Source organism: Ictalurus furcatus, chromosome 12 (assembly GCF_023375685.1).
Source record: "Ictalurus furcatus strain D&B chromosome 12, Billie_1.0, whole genome shotgun sequence".
Lineage (NCBI taxonomy): Eukaryota > Metazoa > Chordata > Actinopteri > Siluriformes > Ictaluridae > Ictalurus > Ictalurus furcatus.
The window spans coordinates 9,268,683-9,288,173 of record NC_071266.1 but is presented as its reverse complement, the minus strand read 5'-3'; the positions used below and the strand labels follow the sequence as shown (position 1 = coordinate 9,288,173).

General features: G+C 38.3%; 2 protein-coding genes across 2 annotated transcripts; both read right to left on the bottom strand.

The window, feature by feature from the left end:
* Positions 1–5,597: 5,597 nt before the first annotated feature.
* On the bottom strand, positions 5,598–10,167 carry LOC128615391 (kinesin heavy chain-like). Its single transcript, XM_053637438.1, has 5 exons — positions 9,920–10,167; positions 9,738–9,839; positions 9,575–9,635; positions 9,063–9,134; positions 5,598–5,783 (listed from the first exon to the last, which is right to left on the bottom strand). The coding sequence occupies exons 1-5, from the start codon at positions 9,979–9,981 to the stop codon at positions 5,598–5,600; spliced, it is 483 nt and encodes a 160-aa protein (XP_053493413.1). The 5' UTR covers positions 9,982–10,167.
* A 2,098-nt stretch (positions 10,168–12,265) lies between these two features.
* Positions 12,266–15,123, bottom strand: LOC128615390 (kinesin heavy chain-like). The gene is made up of 5 exons (XM_053637437.1): positions 14,278–15,123; positions 14,060–14,128; positions 13,265–13,471; positions 12,988–13,134; positions 12,266–12,891 (listed from the first exon to the last, which is right to left on the bottom strand). The coding sequence occupies exons 1-5, from the start codon at positions 14,461–14,463 to the stop codon at positions 12,658–12,660; spliced, it is 843 nt and encodes a 280-aa protein (XP_053493412.1). The 5' UTR covers positions 14,464–15,123; the 3' UTR covers positions 12,266–12,657.
* Positions 15,124–19,491: the final 4,368 nt, after the last annotated feature.

The window sequence follows — 19,491 nt, the reverse complement described above, 5'->3', positions numbered from 1 at the left end:
AATGTATTTTTTTTTAAAAAAAACCCAAAAAACCAGTTATTTAACAGAAAAACATATAGGCTTTTGGAAGGAGTCTCCAGTGTCAGCACTTTGTAACAGTCAGAGGTAAAGCTGTAGCTGTGACAAGCTGTGTTTTATTGTTTTATTCACTTCAAGAGATATGAAAAAAGAGAGGTTGGTGAAGGAATGCTGCTGGAACAGGAAGTAATCTGTTTTTCAAAACACTCCACAGAATTAAATGGAACTATTAACTGAAAAAAGTATGAACTGTCATTCTTTAATTATTACAAAAAAGTAATTGTTGGATCTTATTTAATGTAATTTTTCTATGTTAATTATATTGAATGGTTAGAACTGTGAAAGAGTGCAATTACTGACATGATCTACATTAGCACAGTATCTTTATTGTGAAGACATTTTACAGAATGGAAAATAATAATACTAACCCGTGAATTTAAGGATACTAACATCACTGGCATTGTACCCACAGAAAGAGGTCTTCTGAATCCTTGGTATGCATCTTTCAGTTAGAAAAGTGAATAATGCAAAATTTTAAACTAGTTTAACATGCATCCTAAGGATGACTTGTACCTTTAGGGGTACATTTACATTGTTTACACCTTGCAGCGTGAAAAAGCCGAGTAACTGTACACATTTTGACTGCCTTACTACTTTTATTGGACTTGTGCAGGGCAGCGGGTCTCCAGGACTGTATTATATGAACCCTGCTCTAAAGGACTACACTCTGTTGCCTGATTCTGTTGTTGAAGTGGATTTTTTAGATCATATAACATTTAGAGCGAGCTTTGATAAATCAGCACTGAGGAACGTGACTGCAGTGTCTGGTTACTGTAGCATATCACAAGTATTAGCGCAGGATTAAAGACTGACAGCACAGGACCTTTCAGGGATCAGAAGCCTTGTATATCAAAGTTCTCAGTGTACTGATCTACACAGCGTTTCTGCCTGTCAGCCTAGTGTTCAATTCCAAGTGAGAAAATATTGCCAGGATTCACAGAAGCACTGCTGCAAGCCTACTTGTGGAACTTTTGGTCAGATCATGCAGATTCACTGGCAAGTATACAGTTAGTAACTGTATAACACACTGCAAGGTTTAACAGTGCAGTATTAAATCTGATGACCGAGAGATTGCTGTAGAGTTTCACTATTATCAGATCATTTACATACAGACACTCCATCTCACTCACAAAGAAGTTACTTGAATACATAATCATGTTTGGATGAATAAGTACCTGAGGATAATACGAGAATAATGAAGTTCTTGAGACTTTCTATACGTCTGCAGGTAATAGATGCTTAAATACTCCCAAACCACAGAGAGCAGGTTGTAGGTGGTGCCGTGATTCGGATTAAAAACACTAATCCACGGACTGAAGTAATTAAAGTAAGTCAGACAGGCTATGTTTTATTGCAGACTCAAATTAAAACAGAAGCAGCTTGCTGTTACATGCGAGTTATCCTGTAATTGATACAAGACTTTTCTCCCCTTGTACATCTAGGAGCAAATCCTGGACTGTACACACCATGTCTGGAAATCACACAGTTGTAGCATACAGGTATTAATTTCTTTTATGGTCGTTATGCTCAGAAATTATTACGGTGTACATTATATCGCTCATGCCAGTTCCTTAAATGCAACAAAAGACAAAAAGCATGAAAAGGGGAAAACCTTTCTTCAAACTCATAGACTAGTAAACTAGTTCATGATGAGGTCATTCCTGATTGGGAACTGGTAGAAAGTGTCTGGGTTACATGATCGAGTAACTGGATAAATAACGTAATTAATTACAGTAAAACAGACACCAGGCATTAAAATCTACATAGGCCAGTACAAATGAAATTAAAAAACAAAAAACAAAACACTTAACTGAGTTAAAAATAAATAAATAAATTAGGAGTCGTTCACAGGAAGCTTTAAGAAATATTCATATGCACACACACACACACACACACACACACACACACACACACACACACACACACACACCATTTTTTTAACCTACTTTATATGTGAGGCCCTAGGTAAACAGGCACAGGACAAAACCAGAAAAACACAATACACAGAAGACATTGCAAGAAGAAACAAAACTGCCTTGATACAGAATTTGGAAAGCCACAGGGGTCAGAACAAGTTTGGACAGGACACACATTTTAAGGAGTTTCCATAAAACTACTCACTCTGCAGCAGCATTCAGATCTGAATTGAGTCGTCAGGACGCATCAAGAAATGTTTACACAATGTCATCAGAACTTGAGCAGTAACACTTTAAAGCCGTATTGTTTAGTGTGTAAAGAGCCAGCAATGCTGACGGAGAGGGGGTCCAGGGCTCACACCCGCATTCGGAACAGCCCAAGAGGTGAAGCATCACTAAGGCAGTCAGCCTGGGAAAATAAATAAAATCTCACAACACAACACATCAGCCTGAGAAGTGCATAATGTAACACACAAGCACCATCATACACAAGAGCAACCACAGCACAGCCTGCACAGTAGTTATCGTCTTTTTCAGCCATACAGACTTTCAGAAAGGTTCTTTTCCTCACATATCCACACTAAAGCAAATCACACACTTCTGTCAGTCTAATACTAATACTGATGGACCTTAAATTGCAGTCAGAAAGAAAGACTTCAACACCAAATACAATCATTGTAAACCAATAGAATTAGCCGATACAAACACCAAGGGTTATTTTGGGAGGATTTACACGGATTCAGATTTTAAATATTGGGGTTACGCTGAAGTAAAATTCAAGGATACTTTATTTGTATAAAATCCAGTAAAAATACTCTAGATTATTAGATTTCTTAGATCAAACTCAGTGCTACTCAGCTTGGTCTCCACCTGAGAAGACAAAAAAAAAAATAATTAAAAAAACAAAACAAAAAAAAAAACAAAACAAAACAAAACAAAAAAAACTCACTCACTCATAGCACGAAATCCAAAGCTCCTCTCCTTAACTTACAGTGAAGAGATCACACCCAGTGTAGTTCAGTATATTTCTGCCGTAATACACCTGATTTAACTATTTAACATACTTGAGTTGACGCAGGTGTGTTTGTGAAAGGATTGCTGTTATGGAACAATCTGGAATTTTCTCTTCAGCAAGTTTGCTTGTTTGTATTCTAGTTTATTGACATACCAGGTATTAAATCAAACATTCAATAAAATTCAGCTTAAAAAGTCAGACATTTTTGTAAAACATGACTCTACAAAAGATTCTTTAAATTTACTGATGAAAATTTGAATAGTTTTCCTGGGTCCTTCAGTAAGCAAAGAACGAAAACCTCAGTGAAGTGCTGTTACAGGAAAACTGTGTGGAAACAGCTTTACCTTTTACTGTTACAAAACACTGACACGGGAGACTCCTTCCAAAAATGCTAAATAAACAGCTTAGACATAACCTCACCATATTAAATACTCTATGCTTCCCCTGCTTCTGTAGCCAAATCAAAATCTGTAATAAAAGAACACACAGCTGAAAGAAAATATTTCATTTTATTTAATTTGAGACAGTGCCGTGAAGAAACGGCCAAAACCACAGGAAGAAATCTCCAAATCAAGTCCCTTAATTTACCACAAGTCCTCAGTGAATACAGTCAATTGGACACACACACACACACACACACACACACACACACACACACAAAATGAAGATTAAAAATGGTGATAGCTATAGACGATTGGTCCTCCTCTCCCAGCAGTCACAGAGAAGGCATGATGGTGGCCGGCACGAATAGGCTTAGCTGAAACACACACACACACACACACACACACACACACTCTTTTTATTCATTTATAGTTACATTCCCTTACTAGCCTCTCTTTTTTTTAATCAATAAATGCAGCTTGTCATGTTACCGAGTTTTCCAGTGTCAAAAAACTTAATAGGACAGTTTTATGTTCAAGACTAAGTTCAAGAACAAACCGTAACCATAACCACAGACACAAATATACAGCATGTTTGTCCACTTTATATTTTAAAATACAAAAACAAGCACTGGCAGTATGTATTTAGATTTGTGAGATTATTGGTTCCCTTCAAGAGAACAAACTGAGACCCATTTCACCATCACTGGCTACGTTTACACATCAATTTACGTATGCACATCAATATTCTAATTAGTATTGAGTCACGTAAATGCAGCAATTCCACTGTCTGATTCAGATTAAGACAATCCCTGGAATATGGCTGTTTTAATCGGAATATAAAAAATTTATACTTATATCTATATAAAAAAAATTCCCTTTTCATGCCAATATTTATAAACAAACCAACATGCAAAGATTCTGAAAGTGGATTCACGACATTCACACAAGTCTGTGTGTATCTGCACACACACGTGGCTCACCGATAAGAGCAGAGTGTCCACAGCAGGCCATGTTCTTGGCTCGTAATGCGTCTTTGATGCGGTCCACCTCCTGCCGGTAAAGTCTGCGGTCTTGTGATGTGCTCTGTTTGGTCTCTCTGAGTGCACACTCCAGAGCCTTCACCCGCTCCATCATTGCACGCACGCGCTTCTCCAGTTTGGGCAGCTCACAGCTCAGGTCTGCGTTTTCTTGTAACAGCTGCCGTGAGAGGGAGCAGGACATTGTTTAAAGAGACCTCACATCAGGAAACTTCATCTCTCTCTCTCACACACACACACACACACACTTGGATAAATGCTCTCTGTTGCTATACGATGGGTATAAATAATATCAACTTAGTCCTCAACTTAAGTGATTCTAATAATACAAATGTGTTCTGTGGCTGGAAAATTCAGAATTCAAATATTATTGTACATGTTTAAATAATGTGCCCACATTTATCTGCATAGTATTTCCTATTATAAGATTGCAAAAACCCAAATATGATTATTTAACCGATTTCTAAATAAGTTTGAAATATTCTTGTCCTATTGGCAGATAATTTAGCTAATTTCAAGCATTTTTTTCCCAAACAAAAATTATTCCAAAAGAATAAGAAAATAAAAATCTAATGTTAGAACATGAAACACTAAAACAAATTATCTATATTTAAGATATTTTCACTTGCTTATATATATATATATATTTATTTATTTTGCAGTGTAAAATTTTAATTATGTTCATAAGATAAATCTGTACTGAGGGAGTCTGTGAAATGGTTTTCTTTAAAGTTAAGAGGGGTCCTGGCTTAAACCTGAGAACCCCTGTTTTATACTTTACTTGTGCACTCTTAATTATATTTCTATTAAAACCATGGTTTGTTTACTCTATAGATTTTAATTTAGATCTCCCAAGTACTGAAATATTTACACAGCATTGAAGTCATAGGACTCAAAAACAATTTTTCTATTGTTTTGGCCCTAGCATTTAATATCTATTCATTAACTATTATTAAAACATTCAGTCAAATCCATGACTGAATTAGTTTGTATAGATAAAATGTGTTGGATTTTATTTGATTTCATACCAATTAAGCTGTAAATAGTATGAACACTAGACCTAGAAAAAAACCAAACCCTCATAACTTTTCACACAAAGTGATTAGTGAATAATCACAAAGGTTCAAGTGTGAGAACATGATGAAAGAAACAAAAAAAACCCTGCAGTTTATGAAATAGTCATGTGTATAAACAACTGTACAACAGACTCTGAGATCATGTGTCTGCTTGTTAAGACTTGTGTGTTTACCTGTTTATGGACTTTGCTGAGCTGTTCTAGGTTGTTCTCCAGGAAAGAGACCTTATGTTTATGTAGCACGCGGCTTTCTTCATCTTCACAGTCCGGTGCAGTGCTCTGGCAGTCAGCAAAATCACCATCATTACGTTAAACATGCTGTAGTAAAAATGTCGAGGAAGTGCTACCATAAGGCCATACTGTAGTGTCAGAATGTTACTGTTTAGCAGGTTTAAAGTGGACAATTTCCTACCAAGTATCAGAGGTACAATGTGAAAGTAATGGCTTCCCCGCTTACTGTCTATATACAGTGCCCTCCACTAATATTGGCACCCTTGGTAAATATGAACAAAAAAAGCTGAAAAATTGTCTTTATTGTTTAACCTTTTGATGTTTTGTTAAAACAATTCACAAAAATACTCTGCTCTCATGGATATCAAACAATTGGAAACACAGGTTTATCAAAAAAACATTTTTGTGTTGATTTTGCTGAATGTTTTGGATCATTGTCCTGCTGGAAGATCCAACCACAACCCATTTTAAGCTTTCCGGCAGAGGCATTCAGGTTTTCATTTAATATCTGTTGATATTTCATAGAGTCCATGATGCCATGTATCCTAACAAAATGTCCAGGTCCTCTGGTAGTAAAACAGCCCCAAAACATTAAAGAGTCACCTCCATATTTAACCGTGGGCATGAGGTACTTTTCCATATGGCTACCTCTCTGTGTGCACCAAAACTACCTCTGGTGTTTATTGCCAAAAAGCTCTATTTTGGTTTAATCTGACCATAGAACCCGATCCCATTTGAATTTCCTGTAGTGTCTGGCAAACTGAAGATGCTCGAGTTTGTTTTTGGATGAGAGTAGAGGCTTTTTTCTTGAAACCCTTCCAAACAACTTGTGGTGATCTAGGTGACTTCGGATTGTAGTTTTGGAGACTTTCTGACCCCAAGACATAACTTCTGCAATTCTCCAGGTGTGATCCTTGGAGATTTTTTGGCCACTCGAACCATCCTCTTCACAGTGCGCTGAGACAATATACAGTGAGGGAAAGAAGTATTTGATCCCCTGCTGATTTTGTACGTTTGCCCACTGACAAAGAAATGATCAGTCTATAATTTTAATGGTAGGTTTATTTGAATAGTGAGAGACAGAATAACAAGAAAATCCAGAAAAACGCATGTCAAAAATGTTATAAATTGATTTGCATTTTAATGAGGGAAATAAGTATTTGACCCCCTCTCAATCAGAAAGATTTCTGGCTCCCAGGTGTCTTTTATACAGGTAATGAGCTGAGATTAGGAGCACACTCTTAAAGGGAGTGCTCCTAATCTCAGCGTGTTACCTGTATAAAAGACACCTGTCCACAGAAGCAATCAATCAATCAGATTCCAAACTCTCGACCGTGGCCAAGACCAAAGAGCTCTCCAATGATGTCAGGGACAAGATTGCAGACCTACACAAGTCTGCAATGGGCTACAAGACCATTGCCAAGCAGCTTGGTGAGAAGGTGACAACAGTTGGTGCAATTATTCGCAAATGGAAGAAACACAAAAGAACTGTCAATCTCCCTCGGCCTGGGGCTCCATGCAAGATCTCACCTCGTGGAGTTGCAATGATCATGAGAACAGTGAGGAATCAGCCCAGAACTACACGGGAGGATCTTGTCAATGATCTCAAGGCAGCTGGGACCATAGTCACCAAGAAAACAATTGGTAACACACTACGCCGTGAAGGACTGAAATCCTGCAGTGCCCGCAAGGTCCCCCTGCTCAAGAAAGCACATATACATGCCCGTCTGAAGTTTGCCAATGAACATCTGAATGATTCAGAGGACAACTGGGTGAAAGTGTTGTGGTCAGATGAGACCAAAATGGAGCTCTTTGGCATCAACTCAACTCGCCGTGTTTGGAGGAGGAGGAATGCTGCCTATGACCCCAAGAACACCATCCCCACCGTCAAACATGGAGGTGGAAACATTATGCTTTGGGGGTGTTTTTCGGCTAAGGGGACAGGACAACTTCACCGCATCAAAGGGACGATGGACCATGTACTGTGTGACCATGTACCGTGTGACCATGTACCGTCAAATCTTGGGTGAGAACCTCCTTCCCTCAGCCAGGGCATTGAAAATGGGTCGTGGATGGGTATTCCAGCATGACAATGACCCAAAACACACGGCCAAGGCAACAAAGGAGTGGCTCAAGAAGAAGCACATTAAGGTCCTGGAGTGGCCTAGCCAGTCTCCAGACCTTAATCCCATAGAAAATCTGTAGAGGGAGCTGAAGGTTCGAGTTGCCAAACGTCAGCCTTGAAACCTTAATGACTTGGAGAAGATCTGCAAAGAGGAGTGGGACAAAATCCCTCCTGAGATGTGTGCAAACCTGGTGGCCAACTACAAGAAACGTCTGACCTCTGTGATTGCCAACAAGGGTTTTGCCACCAAGTACTAAGTCATGTTTTGCAGAGGGGTCAAATACTTATTTCCCTCATTAAAATGCAAATCAATTTATAATATTTTTGACATGCGTTTCTCTGGATTTTTTTTGTTGTTATTCTGTCTCTCACTGTTCAAATAAATCTACCATTAAAATTATAGAATGATCATTTCTTTGTCAGTGAGCAAACGTACAAAATCAGCAGGGGATCAAATACTTTTCACCCTCGCTGTAGACACACGTCCAATTCCAGGTTGATTCATAGCATTTCCAGTTGGCTGGAACTTTTTTGCCCTGATGGTGGAAATGGGCATTTTCAATGCTTCTGCTTTTTTCTTATAGCCACTTCCCATTTTGTGATGCTCAACAACCTTTTGGCACACACCACAGCTATATTCCTTGGTCTTACCCATTGTTATGAATGACTAAGGGAATTTGGTCTGTGCGTTACCTCATATTTATACCCCTTTTTATACCATATTTAAAGCCATGTTTGAACAATTTCCTGTTCCTAGTCACCCAGGTGTACTACAAAATGTAAAATAATCAATAGCGATATACTTCAAATATATTTCTCTCATATGAATTCATAGGGGTGCCAATTATTGTGGCACACATATAACAGATTTTTTTTTTTGATAAACCTGTTTGCGCAATTGTTTGCTATCCATGAGAGCAGAGTATTTTTCTGACTTTTTAAAATTCATTTTTTAAAACAAAATATCAAAAGGTCAACCAATAAAGATGATTTTTCCATAGCCTTCTTGAGGGTGCCAATATTCGTGGAGGGCACTGTAGTCGATAGGCCAAAACAACATTTTGAACTGGAACTACGAGGCTAATGTTCCTACTGAGAAATCCAGCTTGGTCTGACCAGCTACCAAATACCAACACATCAGCAGGTAAAGACAGTCCACCAGTGTGACCCATTTTACACACAAGATAATAATCATGAGGTACCTTTTCAACATGTGTGGTCAGGTTCTGCACAAACATTGTCCGCAAACTATGTAAAGACCGGAGCTGTTGGGCCTGAAACAGCACACACAGATACAGAGATAAGGATTTCTGAGACACTGTCCCTGTTATTAAACATGGATATTAATCTTACACCTTCAGTATAGAGTTCAGTGCCTAAACACATATACTTAAAATTTTACTTTATAACACACATACACACAAAAGGCAAATATTAAACTTTTAAATGGTCTTAACAACAAATTATTGGTGAGGAAATTAGCAAGAATTAAACAAATGCACTCCTGAGACTGTTTACTTTTGCTGCAGTGAACTGTTTGGGAAAGTTAGAAACAGGGAAATTCACTTCTACAGTCTTCAATGCAAAGGTAAAATCGTGATAATTAAAATGTTTGATGTAAAATTCAAACTAACATGTCAGAGTGTACAGAATTTTCCAAAAATATCCTCTGTATGTAGTGAGTGTATATAAAAGAAAAACCCTTTAATCTCACCAGTGCCTCTTCAAAGTCTCTCAGCTCAGCACTGGTGTGCTCGGTCTTCTCATTAGACACACTGTGTACAAAACAGTGTTACATCATGATTTGCTCATTTGTAGTGCGTGTGTGTGTGCGTGCGTCTCTGTACGAGTGTGTAGATTTATACAATAAGGCCTACATTAGTTTCTGTAGGTTGATTTCTTTCTCCTGCACACGCATCCTCAGGGTTTCATATTCACACTGAAGCCTTTTCTGCTCCAGCACCAAACTCTCATTAAACCTGAGAAAGGAACAAAGATATTTAATAATGAAACATTTTATGAGCATTTCAAGAAGGTGTGTGTGTGCAGGCTCTTTTACTCCTTCAGTTCGTCCAGCATTCTCTGTTTGCTGTTAAACTCCTCGTGCAGTTGAACCAACATCTTCGACTGCGTCTCTCTGTGACTCTCATTCAAAGCACCCTACAAAAACACACATACACAGAGATCTCTGATTTTTAAGTCTCTAAGTGAGCATTATTTTTCTTCAAGCTTTTCAGAGTAGAAAAATCACTCAAAAAAATTCTGTGTCAGATGATATTTTGGTTCTTCTCCTACACACACATGTAAACGGAGTTCATCACGATTACTAAAAGTACATAAGAGTTCATAAATTGAGAGGAATCATAGTGAGTTAGGAAATAACAAAATGGCTGCAAACAGCATAAATGATCGCGTACGTTACGCAGCTATCCAGCTAGGAACAGGACTTGGTTTTATGCAGTGTGGGTGGAGACAAGTAAGAAATTAATAATGTAATATTTATGTATATTAATAAAAGTACAAAAAGTCCTAGCAGGCAGAGGAAAAAAACAAAACAAAACACTGGTTAAAAGTGACCACAATTACCCTAGCATATACCACTGGGCAAGAGAGTTAGTTATTTATTAATTTATTTTTTCCACTGTTTTCAACACTAAGAAGCCTAAAAATGTGACCACTACTTAATTAGCAGCGTCTCTATATTTTTATATACTTGTTTTCTATTAGCTATTTCTATTAGAATCGGCTTTTTACGCCACGTGAATTTTATTCACGTTTGGTCTCAGTCCAGCTGTGAAGAGAAGTGTCGTTTTCAGGAATCTCCTTTATCGCTGCAGCAAGGGATGGGATCAAAAATGGTAAATGTTACGGCTAAACCGTAGAGGTTATAACACCTCTGAGTTTAGCACTTTAGCACACAATAAGTCCATACAGTTTGTAAAACCAACTCCTACATTCTATTCAGAGCCTTTTTACTCAAATGAACACTTCTAGCAGTAATTCACAGACGTAACTGTGCAGATTAATTCTGGACCAGACGTTTCTTGTCTCTTTGTGCAGACATACATACATACATACATATTATATATTACACACACACACACACACACACACATATAATACCTGGCTTTGCGGCGATTGGTTTATCTTCAGGAGCTCTTTCTGCTTCTCAAGTTCACACAAATCCTGGTTGCTTTCTGCAAAGAGAAAACATTGTATTCATTATGACACGGTTTTACTTCTCTTTCCAATTGTAGAATGATTTCCTTCGTTACTACAGAAATCTCTCAATATTTAAGAATTCACTTCAGCCATGGGAAAAGTCTTCAGGACAAAGGAATTTATGGTTTATCAGTAATGCTATAAGCTGCATTTTTGTCTTATTAAGAGACTGAGGAAGAACAGAGTCTGGTGAGGGAGTGTCAGTTTATAACTGCTATAATACAAGTGATAACAGGAACTTGTTACACAGACATTACACAACATATCTACAATGGATAAAAAAAAAAATTACTAAACGTCAGTATCAAATTGTAATTTTGACAAATTGTTGTGGTATAAGAGAAATAAAATGCTTCAGGACATGAAGTTATTTGAAAATGATCAAGTTTATGGAGGTACCAGTAGCTCTCATCACATAAATCACACATGCTATCATTATTTATTTTCCATAACAGCCTCAAAGGCGACTACATTCGTTTATTTACACCATAACCAGCTCCTTGTTCAGAGTTACCATGTGTGTGAAGTTTGGGTAACTCTTCAGCAAGCATGCGCGGAGTGATCTCCAGCGCTCTCCTCGTCTCCTCAGCTTTCTGCACACACTCCGTCAAAGACTTGATCTTCACCTGGTACTGTCGTCATAGCAACAAGAAGGGAAGCACCTCAGTACAGGATGTCCTTCGTTATCGCTTAAAGAAATATGCTGTGAAGGACAGTACATACTGACCCCTATGGACACAATGCTTTCGTCTCTTCAGGGTTGGTTAGTGTTTAAGCTTTGAATGGTTTTTTTTAATAAGCGGAATTTCGTGTCTTAACCTTCGGAATTCAAAGGAAGTCTTTATTAAATATAGGTGTGCAACAATTATTGGCACCCCTACGAATTCATATGAGAAAAATATATTTTACGTATATTGATTAAATGAAAACCTGACTGCCTCTGCCAGAAAGCTTAAAATGGGTTGTGGTTGGATCTTCCAGCAGGACAATGATCCAAAACATACATCAAAATCAACACAAAAATGCTTTACTGACCACAAAATCAAGGTCCTGCCATGGCCATCCCAGTCCACTGACTGAAACCCATAGAAAACCTGTGGGGTGAAGTGAAGAGGAGAGTCCACCAGCGTGGACCTCGAAATTTGAAGGATCTGGAGAGATTCTGTATGGAGGAATGGTCTCAGATCCCTTGCCATGTATACTCCAACCTCATCAGGCATTATAGGAAAAGACTCAGCTGTTATCTTGGCAAAGGGAGGTAGCACAAAGTATTGACTGAAAGGGTGCCAATAATACAAAAGTAAAATAAGTTGTTTGTTTTTTTTTTTTTTTTTTTTTTATAAACCTGTGTTTTGTTGGCAATTGTTTGATATCCATAAAAGCAGAGTATTTTTGTGAATTTTTTGAACAAAAGATCAAAAGGTTAAACAATAAAGACAATTTTTTCACAGCTTTATTTGCTCATATTTACCAAGGGTGCCAATATTAGTGAAGGACACCATATTTAAAGCAAAATGTTTTTATTTAGAACTTATCCAGTCTCCTCACATAAGCAGTGAGGAAATCAGATGGTTTTCAGACAGAACTCAAAGCTTGAGATTGAAACATCTGCCACCTCACCTGAGAGATGAGTAAGTGACAGGAAGCTAGCTCTCCGTCACTGGCCAGGATCTTGAACGAGGTGTGCTCATGGGTAGACTCTAACTGTTTGGTGTGAATGATAAGGCTTTTCAATTCAGACTTGAGCTTTGTGAGGAAAAGTTGAACCGCTGAGAACTCGTCGTCTAAAGAAACACCATCCTCACACACCTACAACACAGACAGCAAAAGAGAGAGAGATAGAGAGAAATGATCAGAACTCAAGCAGATGTTCTGTGCATGTCTAAACTGGATGTGTTTGTTTACCATTTTGATTTCATGAACACAGATGATGGCTCCCATGTTACTCAGATCTCTCAGCAGCACATGGAGAACGTCCACTGTCCTCCTCTTCTGACTAGCGTTGAGTTCCTGCAGCTCAACTAACTCGCTCCGAGTGGCCTCTAGCATCTCCTAACACACACACACACACACACTTTGTCCTGTTAGTGGGAGTAAATGTGTCCATGTAGCCTTGTTTTACATTCTCCTCAGCTGTGAGTAAGTGTATGGAGTGTGTATATAGGGTGGCCCATGTACTCACGTTCTTCACAGCGAGTTGTGAGCTGAGTGTGTGGTTGGTAAGTGTTGAGTTGGAGGCCTCCTGACTCTTCCGGTCATAGTTAAGAGCGAGTTCCTCCAGTGCAGACAGCACCTCCCTCACCTCTCTCCTCACGTCTTCGTTGTCTCTCCGCAGAGAACACAGCTCCTCCTGAACACGAGTGCAGTCCCGCTGCGACGACGCCAAGAACTACACACAGCAGAACAAACACTTTAACTAGTATTGGCTTTACATTCATTTTGTTATAGTAGATACAGCTTCATAGAGTGGTACAAAATATACAATAACTTCATACTGAAGAGCCACAACACTATACTGCATTGCACTGGTCCTGTTTCATCACTAACTCTAACTACTACTACTACTAAAAACAACAATAACAAATTTTTAAAAAATGTTTATTTATGCAGTGCCCTTCTTGTGGCAGGAATCCTTAGAACTTTTGTTGATACAAAGAGAAAGCAGTCACAATATTTCTGCTATTTGTTTTAGTCATGAGACACTTAAGTCTTGCCCCAGACGATCATAGACAACGTTATGAAACAGACACTGGGTGTCAAAAAGTTGCCAGTCAAAACAGTTTTTTTAAAAATCGGTTATAAAAAAAAAAAAAAAAAAAAAAAAAAAAAAAAAGCCTTAAAATTATAAAACCCTGTTAGGAATTAGGAATGGTGGACTAAATTGGGTGTGTAAATAAATCTCTGTAGGGTTTATGCTCTCCAGAGTCTCAAACCCCTGATGTTCACAGTATATTGTAGGAAGATGATTGTCCCTGACCTCTTCCTGTACTTCCATCTGTAGCCTCAGTTTCTCCACCAGCTGCGTCTGTAGGTTAATCTCTTCATCCTACAGAGACACACAATCCATCATTTACTCACTCTAATAGCTCAAATGATCAGCAGATGTAGGTCCAATGCATCATGTGTGTATTTAACACCGCCATGTGACTGTAAAGTCATCCAGGCGCGCACACACACACACACACACACACACACCTTATCATCCAGTAGTTTGTACAGGTTGTTGATGTTCTCCTCGTACTGACTGTTCTCCATGGCCAGTGTTTCAGAAGCCAAGCCATTACTGACGATTGGTGCGTGGTCACTAAGCTCTTCCTGTTTTTTGTCACTCAATTTCTCCGTCACAGGTACACACACACCTGAGATACACCACATATACATATTCAGGTGCCTTCCCCAATTTCTATAATCTATCCAGCGGCCGATCCGTGGGATGCCATGGGATAGGATAATCTGAGATTTAAAGCCCAGCCTAAAATTTGGACACCATTAGAAAAGGAAAGGCTTGTGCCTCAAAATCGGCACAAGCATCCTGAAGACGTTAGATGTAAAGGTAAAGGCACCAGTGACAGAAGGAGAACTATATAACACGTGGAATGAACACACAGTCAAGATTAAACTCTCTAGATCCTCATGTAGAACTTTCTAGATTTTCCCCCCTCTAATATGTCAATTATGTCCGTTTCCTTCTCTCACCAGTCTTCCACTGATTGAGCTCTGTCTGTAGTTTGTCTACGAGCTCTTTCATATTAACGCCTTTCTGTTTCTCTTTGTAATATTTCTTCTTCCACTCCTCTGCTGTCAGTTCCAAATTCACACACACCGTGTTTCTGATGCTCTTTGCTCTGATGGGGGGAAAACGCACACACAAACACTTACATATATTTTCCATTGTATTAGACTACCACAAAATAATAATGGGTATTTGCTCTCGTCTCAATCAGTTACAGGGAGTCAAGTCACATTTAAGCAAAGTGTAATTGCAGTGAGGAGATCAGAAGGTGAAAAATAAATCTGGAAATACATTTACCTCTTCCCACACACCCCTTAGAAAATGTTATTTTATTTCTTTTTTTGTGTATTAATGGATTCCACATAGCTGTATTATTTAGCACCTTTATGCATTTACACATCACCTTTGTCCAAAGAGAAGCGTGGATCTCGTTTCGGCCTCGTTAAAGGCAGATGGAGAGCAGCAGATGATGATGGTGGTCCTGCAGTTTCCACCCAGAGAATCCTGAAGGATGCGCGTCATCTTACTGTCACGGTACGGCACATGAGTTTTCTACAACACACAAGACCTTATGCATTTCCTGATCACGATGTCTTTTCTGATATAAAACACAGACAGTCCATGATGACAGGGTTGCCAGGTCTGCTGTCCTCCTGTGATACTTTTGATCTGCGTCCACAAGTTGATTTTAATATATTACTTGTGTGCAGCATGTGAGACAGAAACAGGTGAAACAGTGCATCTATTATTTATTGTAATTGTAGGAAAAGTGTAAGAAATAAACACATTTATTGTATGCTTGCTGTGCATCAGTGATGGTTCACTCTTGGCTATTCTTTATTTTGAAAATAGAGGTATAATAACTAAAACACAAGATTATTGTAGGACTTTGAAAATGAACACGTGGTTGTGACCCAACACATTACTGACACGGTTTATATTTTTGTTTTTTTTTCCCCTTTTATTTGACAATGGTAATCATGGTTTTGGAGTTTCATACAGACCTGGCAACATTACATGATGCAATATCTGCTAGACACACAAACTACAGAGAGTGGAAATCTCTTACAGTCCCCTCTGCCAGTGCAGAGATCACATTGCCAAGAGCTGATAGAGACTTGTTGATCATTTTTGCTTCATCAAGCACGGCGCCTGCGGCCCCTGTCTTACTGACCTGCAGGATGACAGCAGAAACAATGATGTCCACACACAATTCTCAGAAACATGTCATCAACAATGGTTGAGAGAGCTTCAAGAATGTTTTTTCTGTACGAGTCTGGCTGTAATGTATTACACACACGGTGATATGAGCATAAAGTCATATCTTGAAAACTACAGGTCACATATTGTGACACAAGTAAGGAGTAAAACACTTGGGGAGATACTATTATAGAAAAATAATTAACACCACATTCGTGTGATGCAACTTGCCAAAGTAGAGTGACAGTTACCAAACTGAAGCTGATTCATTTCATATAACAGAATGTCCTGAAATGTTTTATTTCTCTTACATAGCATAGCAACTTTCCAATGCTAAAGACTTTTTTTTTTTTTACACTTTACAAGTGGTTCTTTTATCCGTTCACAGATATATTTAATATTGCTAAACACGTTTGTTCCTGGTGTCACTTATGTTACAGCAATTATAAATAAGTCAATCCATTTCTTCTCTGTCTTGAAGTTAATAAGACAAATTAAATCAATCCATCGTCAATGCCAAGCAGCATTTTAACACCAACAAAAATATTTTACTTCCTGTTTGTGCAAAACGAATGGTATTCGAATAAACCTAAAGTCTCTTCAATGTCTATGTCGACTAGAACCTGATTCATACCTTCTCGCTGCCAGCCAGGTCGACCAAGTAGAGTTTTCCCGTCAGTTTATGCGCAGTGTCCAAATGCTCCTGTTTGATATTGATGAGGAAGATGCTGTGGCTACGGGAGCTGTGCTCGTTCATATCTCACACACACACAAAAAATACCAACATTCATAATGACTCACAACACCACAGATAGCCAGGAACTAATGTAAGTGGTCAGGAGGAAAAAAAATGGTTTAAAATAAATCTCATACACCATGTATTTAGTAAATGGTTTATGTCAAAGGAGTTAATAAGGCAGGTCTAAAGATGAGTGGAAGTCAAAAGGCACTCACTGGTTACTGCTACATGCCGGTTTGCTTTTCCATCATCAATCACTTCCATCATTTCCTCTGGACTAGAAACAAAGCGCTCGGTACAACCCTACCACACACGATTAAAATAGATTACCCTTTTTTCTTTTTCTAAAAGCATTTCACACTTTTTAAGCCTAAACCTCTGCATTATTCATTTTCTGTACCGCTTATCCTACACAGGGTTACAGGAGAGCCTGGACTCTGAGCACAAGGGCCCCTGGACATGGTGCCAACCCATCTCAGGGTACAATTGCACACACATTCACGGACAATTTGGTAATGCCAATCAGCCCACAATGGATGTCTTTGGACTGGGGGAGGAAACTACCAAAGCACTGAGAGACCATGCACACAAGGCGTAGGCCACAACCCACAACCCCGGAGGTACTAAGCAAACGTGCTAACCACTAAGCCACCATGCCAATCGACATTGCCACAAAACTGTTTTTACATAAATCCTAATGTAGATTTAGATCTAGATGACCGTGAAGAAAAACTCCCCGAGATGACAAAGAAACCTTGAGAGGAACCAGACAGAAAAATGGAACCCACCCTCTTCTGGGTGATACCAGATTATAAATCAATATAATATACAGGTGTAGAAGACTAAAGATCAGCAGGATGTTCAGTATATAGTATATATAGCAGGATGTTCAGTATATAGTATATATAGTCTTTATGATTAGAAAAGCGAAGAACTGCTGCTGTAATGACATATTTAGTCATGGAATTTGTCATCAGTATTGGATTATAATTTTTCAGTAATGTACTCAACACTAGCTGTAATGAACCATGTTACCTTCACATATGGAACACGATTTTTATTCTCATGCACCGGCAGGTTGGTCTTTGACACTACAAACACACAAAAATTGTTAAATCAGACATTTTCCAGACCAATATAAAAAGGTACGTCACATGACTCTCAGAAATGTTAGAGCTTGAAGAGGAATTTTTATGTTTTTAATTTTTTTTTTTTTACGAAGACAGTGACAGCAAATACTGGACGGTGCAGAATTTCAGAACTCCACTACATAATTAAAATATATAAATTTGTTGAAAACTGACAAAGACTGACAACAAATATATGAAGACTGATTATCAGAAATAATAAACTACTTCACATGGCTATAACAATATATACAACCACAACTGTGAAAAAGTTGGGACAGTATGGAAAATGCAAAAAACAAACAAACAAACAAAAAAAAGTCATTTGAAAATTCAGATCACCCTGTACTATACTCAAAGCACATTATTTGAGGTTTTACTTAGTAATTTTAATTTATAATACAAAACACGATTCCACTGTGCTACTGTCCATCTCAGATGAGACCGAGCCCAGAGAAGTCAGCGGCGCTTCTGAACAGTGTATGGCTTCTGCTTTGCATAGTAAAGTCTTAACTTGCATCTGTGGATGCAGCGGCGAATGATGTTGACTGACAAAAGGTTTACCAAAGTATTCCCGAGCCCATGTCAGAATATGTGACGTCTGAGGGATCGGAGATCGCGTGCATTCAGAAGTGATTTTTGGCCTTGCCCTTTACGCACCAAGATTTGACCAGATTCCTTGAATTTTTTAATTATATTGTAGAAGGTGAAATGCCCAAAATCCTACAGATTTGAGTTTGGGGAATGTTGTTCTCAAAGTGTTGGATTATTCGCTGATGCATCTGTTGGAAGATTGGCGAGCCTTGACCCGTCCTTGCTCTTGAAAGACTAGACGTTTTTTGGAGGCTCCTTATATACTATTATTAGACGATTGCCGCACCTGATTGCCTCACCTTCTTATTCCAACTTGTCACATCGCTTTTAGTCCCACCTTTTTTGGAACGTGTTGCACGCATCAATTTCAAAATAAAAGTTTACCTTCAAAAAGCTAAGCAGTTGATCAGGTAAAACATAAAATAACTTGTCTTTATACATTTTATTTGTTTAAATACAAGTCAAAGTACATTTACAAATCACTCCACTTTGTTTTTATTACAATTTTCCTTTCTGTCCTAACTTTTTCAGAACTGGGGTTGTAAACCCTTACCATCCAACAAATCCCTGATTTTCTCCAGGTAGATTTCAAAGTAGGAAACCTGTAAGAGTCGAGACACAAGATCACGAGATCAGTGTGTGCACCACAAAATGTATACATATCCAGGTAGAGGTGTTTATCAATGTATGGATATCAGTGTACCCCAAAAAAAAAAAAAAAAAAAAAAAAAAAAAAGTTTATGAATCTCACCATTCAAGCATTCATATTTAGTAAATGCACCAATGTGGTTTGAATGGCTAATTTGTTCATAGAACCAATAGAAAATGGGAAAAAAGTAGTAGTTAATTCAAAAATTTCACTGGCAGATTCAAACAAACAAAAAAAAAAATTGTAACTGCTGGAGTGAAATAGGTACATCCAGGTATAAAACCCATTCAATAGCACAAAACAAGTCTTGCAACTCACCTTAATATGGAACTCAAGGTTCTCCTGCATGGAGTAAATGTGATCGAAA